The 8605-nt window shown below is 45.5% G+C and overlaps 1 protein-coding gene across 2 annotated transcripts in view; it reads right to left on the bottom strand.

Moving 5' to 3' along the window:
- Positions 1-7331, bottom strand: part of ZFP90 (ZFP90 zinc finger protein) — a 23259-nt gene extending 15928 nt beyond the window's left edge. For both annotated transcript variants that reach the window (XM_003799362.3, XM_023518927.1), the window contains exons 1-2: positions 7072-7331; positions 6749-6816 (exon numbers count right to left, since the gene is read on the bottom strand). In XM_003799362.3, the coding sequence (XP_003799410.1) occupies positions 6749-6781 (33 nt within the window). In that variant the 5' untranslated portion in view covers positions 6782-6816; positions 7072-7331. The remainder of the gene's footprint in view (positions 1-6748; positions 6817-7071) is intronic.
- Between the last annotated feature and the right edge of the window lie 1274 nt (positions 7332-8605).

The following is an 8605-nucleotide window of genomic DNA, read 5'->3' on the forward strand; positions in this document are numbered from 1 at the left end:
CAATGCCTGGCTATTTTTTGGTTGCAGCCATTATTGTTGTTTGGCAGGTCCGGGCTGGATTCGAACCTTAGGTGTATGTGGCTGGCGCCTTAGCCGCTTGAGCCACAGGTGCCGAGCCACCCTGTTCAATTGTATTTTGAAAAAATTATCTATTGTAACCAAATAGGATTTTGTATTATTATTTATGGTAGTAAAATTTTAGAAACAACCAATGGATATTGGTTGAAATGGCTAAGTGAATTTTGGTACATTTATGCAAGCAATATACTGCAGTCATTAAAACTGACTTTAAAAAAGAAAAATCCTAATAAAATGATACAAAATTTAAAATACACTACAATTAAAAATGTTTAAGGGAAAAAACATGCATAGGGAGGGAGAAAAGGATATTCATTAAAATGAATACAGAGATCCTAAGGGAAAGGGATCATATGTCCAGAATACATCAAGAACTCCTAAAACGCAACAACAAAAAGACCAATTCAAAAGAGGGTAAAAGACTTGCATAAAAATTTCTGTACAGTTAGCTAGGTGTTGTGGCGGGCACCTGTAGTCCCAGCTACATGGAAGGCTGCGGCAAGAGAATCGCCTAAGCCCAGGAGTTGGAGGTTGCTGTGAGCTGTGATGCCACAGCACTCCACTGAGGGCAACAAAGTGAGACTCTGTCTCTAAAAAAAAAAAAATTTCAGTACAGAAACATACGAATGGCCAAAATGCACAAGAAAAGAAGCTCAATATTACCAGTCATTAGAGAAATGCAAATTAAAATTGTAATGAGATTCCGCCTCACACCCAGCAGGATGGCTACTATCAAAACCCAGACGATAACAAGTCTCGGTAAGGATGTGGAGATATAGGAACCCTTTGTGCACTGTTAGTAGAGCTATAAAAAGGTATGGTATCTATGGGAAACAGTATGGTAGTTCCTCAAAAAAAATTAAAAATAGAATTACCATATGATCCAATAATTTCACTTCTGAGTATACACCTAAAAGAAATAAAAGCAAGGTCTCATGAGGTGCCTCATGGTCATGGTTAGCATCACAGCAGCATTATTCACAACAGCTAAAACCCAGAAACGACCCAGGTGTTCATCAATGATCACTGGGTAAGCAAAATGTGCTATATACATACAATGGACTTGAACTCAGCCTTAAAAAACCTTTTATTACAAGGCATTTTATTTAGCCTTAAAAAGAAAGGAAATTCTGCCAAATGCTGCAACTTAGATGAACCTTGAAGATAAGTGAAATAAGCTAGTCTCAAAAAGAAAAATACTATGTGATTCTACTTACATAAGATATATGAGTCAAAATCATAGAGACAGAAAGTAGAATGGTGGTTACCAGGGACTAGCGGGGAGGGGAGATGGGAGAGTTACTGTTTGATGGATTATAGAGTTTCAGTTTTACAAGATGAAAAGAGTTCTGAAGATGGATGCTGCTGGTAGCTGCACAACCTATGAATGTATTTATTACTATCAACTCTTAAAAGCAGTTAAGGGTCTAAGTTTTATGTTATATTTATTTTACTCTAATTTTTTCTTTTTTTTGGCTGGGGCTGGGTTTGAACCCGCCACTTCCAGCATATGGGGCTGGTGCCCTACCCTTTTGAGCCACAGGCACCACCCTTTACTCCAATTTTTAAAAATTGAAAAAAGATTATGTCATAGTTTTAAAAAGTCTGTAATACTATGTATATGCTTACGTACTTTATTAAGATACATTGTAATAAAATAAGACTAACATAAGACAAAAAGTCAGGAAAAGAATCATAGTTTTGAAACAGGTCCTAACAGAACAGGTTTTGATACCCTAACATTGTCCTAAAGATAAATTTCTAAGGCTCGGCGCCTGTAGCACAGAGGTTATGGCGCCAGCCACATGCACTGAAGGTGGTGGGTTTGAACCTGGCTGGCCAAACTGCAACAAAAAAATAGCCGGGTGTTGTGGTGGGTGCCTGTAGTCCCAGCTACTCAGGAGGCTGAGGCAACAGAATTGCCTAAGCCCAGGAGTTGGAGGTTGCTGTGATCTGTGACGCCATGGCACTCTACCCAGGGAAACAAAGTAAGACTCTGTCTCTAAAGAAAAAAAAGAGAGAGAGATAAATTTCTTAAAGCTGTTCAGTGCAAGTCACACTGTTTCATGTAATTATTTTATCAGAAAATTAGGATCCTTGTGCCTGGAACACACAAATTTTGCTATAATAGAAGCAAAAAGAAAGTATAAAATTGCTGCTTGAGCTTAAGTGGTTATGAATGGTCATTTATATGAGACCTGCTTAACTTTGTGTTTACTCTGGGGCGAAGGGTTGAAAGGAGGCTTTGCCCTACAGGATAAGCCTGGTACAGACATGGCTGGATAAACACACCACTCCATATTATGTAAGAGTGGTGCTGTGACAAGTGTGCACAGGTGTCATGGGAATACACTTGAGAGGTATCTAACTTTATCTGGTTGGAAGGCAGGTGTGAGCTGAAGCTTAAGGACCAGCTCCAGTCAGCTCAGCAAACACAGAGGAAACACAAAATCCTTGACCACAAACATCCTGACCTGATTCAGCAAGTGGCTTGGCTTTCCCCTGGTGGCCCAGGAGCATCCTGTCTGAGTTTGGGTGACCTAAGCCAGGCTTTGCTGGTTCTGTTCATCCTGATGATCTGACCACAGAACTCTCAGGATCCAGAATCAATGAAGACCAGGCCCGAATCCTCCCCATTTCCTTGCCATCATGGTAAGACACCAAGAAATCCGGTCTTCATATGCAGGTTTTTTTCTTAGAAAGCTCCCCTAATTTCTTACTGTTCTGGTGGTTTAAGGTGTTTTTTTTTTTTTTGGAGACAGTCTCACTCTATTGCCCTAGGTAGAGTACCAACGTGTCAGCCTAGCTCATAACAACTTCAGACTACTGGGCTCAAATAATCCTCTTGCCTCAGCCTCCAGAGTAGCTGGGACTATAGGTGCCCACCAAAACGCCCAGCTAGTTTTTCTGTTTTTAGTAGAAATGGGGTCTCACTCTTGCTCAGGCTGGTTTTGAACTCCTGAGCTCAGGCAATCCACTCACCTCAGTTTCCCCAGAGCGCTAGGATTACAGGCAAGAGCCACCACACCCTAGGTGGTGGTTTCGATTTTAAGAATGGCAAACACCTTTTGTTCTCCAACTTAAAATGCAGTGTATGTGTCATGAAAAGGTGAACAAGGACACAGAGTGTTTACACAAATAAAACTACTACTAAGAATCTTACTATCTTAGTGCTACGAGGGGAGGCAGCCTGCCTCTTCCACCTCTGTTCCCAGTCCCATCCCACTTCAGGTGGAGCCACCTGGAGTATATCTTAACTATGCAAAGGAGGAAAGCCCCGCTCATCAAAACACTTCTCCATAAGGAGCTCCAACTATCAAACTCATTCTCCTACAATTTATCATTCATAGCAATCTTTAATTCTGAGAAGTCATACTTAGTTCCCTGCCCGAAATCACCAGCTCAAGCTACACTGGCCTCCTTGCAGCTTCTTCAATATGGCAGAGACACATCCTGCATTCGACTGTTCCCTCTATCCAGATGTTTCCCCCACACAGCTCCATCATTAACTCCCTCACCTTTCTCAGGTCTGCTCAGATGACACCATCTCAGTAAGGATAAGGCTGATCCTGACCATGACATTTAAAACTACACCCCTACCACAAGCCCCTACTTCCCCATTCAATTCCCCCTTACCTTTCTCTGCCTTTTTTCTCTCTTGAGGTACTGCTGCCTTCTAGGATACCATATAATTTACTTATTTACTGAATTCTTCTCCCCTTTCCAGAATGTAAAGTCTTTGAAAGCAGAGTCCTCTACAAATTTTATTCACAAAAGTATCCCAACTGCCTAGGAAAGTGCCTAACACATCATAGGGCTCGATGACTGACTATCTGCAGAATGAACTGATGAATGAATTACACAGTCAAGAAGAACAAAATCTAAACTCCCTCTATTCTTATCTACGCAATGCCTGCAGCCCCCAGCTGCTATCACACAGGACACTGATTTTAATGAATATGCTCCTCCTCATCTTCTCACTTCCCAACTCCCTTGACTTACAAAGTCCATCACTTCTATCCCTTTCCCCTTCTTTTTTACCTTAGGCCAGATGAGGTGGCTCATGCCTGAGATTCCAGCACTCTGGGAAGCTGAGGTGGGTGGATTGCTTGAGCTCAGGAGTTTTAAGACCAACCTGGGCAAGAACGAGACCCCATCTCTACCACAAATAGAAAACAAAAAACAAACAAAAAAACTCCCTAAAAGCTGGCTGGTTATAGTAGGGTGTACCTGGAGTCTCAGCTAGTTGGGAAGCTGAGGTAAGAGGACTGCTTAGCCCAAGAGTTTGAAGTTGCTGTGAGCTATGATGACACCACGACATTCTACCCAGGGTGACACAGTGAGAATCTGCCCCCCCCCAAAAAAAACTGTACTCTTCTTCAAAGGTGACATCTCCACTGACTCTTTCCCAAGGCAAAAAACTTTCTGGTCCCTCTCTGAACTCATACCATGTTTCCCCGAAAATAAGACCTACCCAAAAAATAAGCCCTAGCAGGATTTCTATGCATTTGTTACATATAAGCCCTACCCTGATAATAAGACCTAGTGATGGGTGTGGCCATGCATTTCGGAGTGGAGCAGTAAGGAAGACTAGAATACCTTTTATCTGCCACAGCTCTTTTCCCCGAGCTGTTCGCACTTGCGTGGGTGCATGTGTGGTAACCACTGGCTGCAGGCATCCTATTGCGCACATGCCAACAGCTAGGGGAAAGGAGTTCACGCATCACTAGCGCCAGCCCCACCAAGCTCGGCTCCCCCTGTCAGGTTCCAGAAGAAGATGACTTAACTGTATTTGAATAAATGTAGATTCTTGTATTATACTTAATAAAAATTAGGCATCCCTTGAAAATAAGCCCTAGTGTGTCTTCTTGAGAAAAAAATAAATATAAGACAGTGTCTTATTTTCAGAGAAACAGGGTAGACGCTTCTGGACCTCTGTGACAACACTTGAAAGCACCTCTCTTACACTATACTTCTATATGAGGCTGTCTACCCCCACCAAATTAACTTTCTAGAGAAGTAGTCATGTGACTCATGACTCATCTTTCCCCTGAGGGCCATGCTCAAAGAAGGGGAACCACTGAAACAAAGGGAAATTTCTGCCTAAAAAGAGCCAATGCTCTGTTCTGTCCTTCATCCCTGGCCATCATCCACACCCTGAGATGACCCAAGTGGACTGTCTGGCCATTCCATGAGAATATAACTGAGCCAGAGTGCTGGGGGAACACAGCTTTAAAAGTGAAGTTTAATGCCTGTAATCCTAGCATTTCGGAGGCTGAGGCAGTGGATTGCCTGAGCTGACCGGTTTGAGACCAGCCTGAGTCAGAGCTAGACCTTGTCTCTAAAAATAGCCAGGTGTTGTGGCAGGTGCCTGTATTCCCAGCTACTTGGTAGGCTGAAGCAAGAGAATTGCTTGAGCCCAAGAGTTTGAGGTTGGTGTGAGCTATGATGCCACAGCACTCTACCCAGAAAAAAAAAGAAAGAAAAAGTAAAAGTGAAGTCCCTAAAATTCATTGCTCAGAACATGTAACTAAGGTCACCATTAAAAAGGCAACCCCCCCCCCTTTGGAAAGTACCAGAGACCTTGATGAGGTGTTAAGTCATACTAATTCTCCCAGGCTATTGAGGAAACATTTTGTATGTTTGCTGTGGCTCTCCTCAAAAAGCAAGTAACTGTCTTGTTCTAGTGTTGTTACTTGTATTACTTTAAACCTCACTCCTGTAATATTGTTACTTGTATTACTTTAAAGCTCACTCCTGTAAAACAGAAAAACAAGAAGTAAAAAAAAGAAGCATTATAACATTGTGTACTTAATTTGCTGTGAACTTCTTTTAGAGGACATTACTAGTTGGTGTTTTTATATGAATTGGTCTTGATTGGCTCACACAACTAGGAACTACATTTTGTCATTTTTCTTAATTCTAAAGAGGATCCAGAGACCTTCCGGATCTTGTTATACATATTTTCACCAAAATACTCAGTGTAAATCAGAGGATAACCTTACAGTTGTGATGCTTCTAGAAAATGGACCTTCTGCCACAAGAATGGGTTCATGAATCAGCTTCATATTAATTAGAGTGAAGACTAGACTTCTGGGGGTGGTGTGCACCATCATGCCTTTGTTAAAGCTAAAAAGGACATGAAAAGCTTGGGGCAAGTCAGCCCTGGTTTTGTTTTATAGCCTCCTAGTTTCAGAAAACCCATCTCCAGCCTCTTCCCTGACATGTTCTGACCAGACTTCTTCATCCTTTTACGGCCTCTACGAGCCTGGGCCAGAAGATGGGACTCCTCTCTCCTCACTCACAGTCGGTTACCAACCCCGCTACAGGTTTCCATCCTGTCACCCCACCCTTTCCATTCCTTATTGACAAGAGTTCAAAGAATCAGCGTGGCAACTCGGGACTCTCAACAGTGACACTTCCAACGCATCCAACCTTAACTCCTCTCACAAGACCGCACGGCTCCCCGTTCCCGTCTACGCCTCAGTGCAGCACCCCTTTTGGGAACCTCGCTCCCCCGGCTCTGGACACCTTGGCTAGGTGGCTCCGAGGCGATGGAGCCAAGAACTGGAATCGCCCAGCGTAGAACAATGACTGCTCCAAACACCCCCACGGGGGTGGGGGGATGGATGGAAGGGGCGGCCCAGGAGGTTGGGAACGCGCTGCTCACCTGGGGCGCCGCCGTCGGAGGCCTCGGAGGCATTCTTGCTTCGCCAGGGTCTGGGTGGCGGACTGGGGCTGGGGAGAGGGGACAGGGCCGACTTAACAGGCAGCGGCCCCCGACGCCGCCCCGCCCCGCCGGCCCCGCCTCCGCCCCCAACCACTGCTCCGGCGGAGACCGGTGGGGAGCCCCGCGGACCCCGCCCAGCCTGCTGCGCTCCCTCCCGGCAAATTAAAGGCTCGGCCTCCTCCCGGGCACCCCCTCGACCACGCCCAGTCCCACCAGCAGGAAGATGGGCGAGGCCGGGCGGACACCAGCCCGGATCAGCTCACTCGAATCTCCGCCTCCGGGGGCTCTGGAGTTGGCGACCTCCGGCCCACTCAGGTCCTTTTCGGATAACTCCCGCCCCCGCCGCAGGCTTCGTTCTCTCGGATTCTGACCCGCTGACCGGCTGCCCAAAGTGGTCTCAGCCGCACAGGGGCCGGACAATGGCCGCAGCGGCGGCCCGGAGCCGGAAGTGCGCCTGCGCAGCGAGCCTCGCTGCCAAACCCCGGGGCCGCGGCGGCGCGCGGACTACACTTCCCGGCGCCCCCCGCGCGCGCCCCTGCAGAGGCGGCCTCCGGGGGCGCAGCGCCGCGCACCCTGGGCGCCCCCGGAGTCCGCAGCGAGCGCAGAGCTGCTGTGAGCCTTCGGTATTCGTGTGCGCGGGTGGTCGGCGCGCAGTCCCTGAGCGCCTCCTCTGCGACAGGGCCGTTGCTAGGCGCGGGATACGTGGGTGCATTGGCCAAGAAAGACATCGCTTTCAGGGAGATCCCACTTTCGGGGAGCCAGCATACACTCCTATCCACAAGCCAGAACAGTAAAAATGTAAATCTATTAACAAGATAATAACAGGTCCTGTCTTCAGCTATAGGAATGAGACAGGAAGGGAGTGAGGTTAAAGGGTAAGGAATGTTGCATCTTCATCAAGAGACAATTTCTATCGCCTCTTCTATGCCATCGTCACCCATAGGTTAGTACCAAAGGTTTTGACATACTGTGACTCTCCAGACTACACCTATCAAGAAATACTTAATAATACTACAGGAGAGAAAAAAAGTAGGATAAATCCAGGGCTTCGAGAGCAGTGTGCAAGAGTGAATGTGCTACTGCACAATTATTTCATTACTTGGTATCCCATTGCTTAGGATTTTGTGATTGGAACTTACCTAAAGCTGGGCATTTGTCCCCAGGCCGCACCACAAGGTGGAGGACAAGTAGTTGAGGCAAGGAAAAGAGAGGAGTTTAATTTGCCACAAATGGAAAGGATGGAGACTCCCGGTCTAAAATGCCAACGTCCTAATCATAACCAGAAACAGAAAGCTTTTACTTTAGGGGATTTCTGTTTAACCACAGTTGAACGGTACTGTGATCTCTGCCCACCTCACCTTGCCCACTGCTAGACCTTTCCCTTGAACTTTGTTCTGTGGTACAAAGAATAAAGCACCCTCCCCTGCAGAACAACTGGCTGAGCCTGGGATGCAGGTGTCAATTCCCCAAAAGGGGAGGGAAGTTTTAAAGAAATGGTCAATATTTCTACCCCCCCCTTTTTTTGCCATTTCCTCTGTTATAAGACTAGCCATAAGTGATGAAAAATTTCAATACAAAGACAGGATGAACTTTTAGATAGAGCTGTTAGGTTTATATAATGATGTATTATCTATCACAAATAATCGATCTAGATTTCCTAGACTTAGACTTGATGTCCTAACATTAGAGTGTCACATACTGACATTGTAAAAAATGACTGCAGCTAACTGTTCCTAATGTTACCTTTCTATATCAAAGGATGAATGTTAAAAAAAAAAAAAAGCCACAATGATTTCT

This window comes from Otolemur garnettii, unplaced genomic scaffold (assembly GCF_000181295.1).
Source record: "Otolemur garnettii isolate 467f Iridium unplaced genomic scaffold, OtoGar3 scaffold00151, whole genome shotgun sequence".
NCBI classification, from domain to species: domain Eukaryota; kingdom Metazoa; phylum Chordata; class Mammalia; order Primates; family Galagidae; genus Otolemur; species Otolemur garnettii.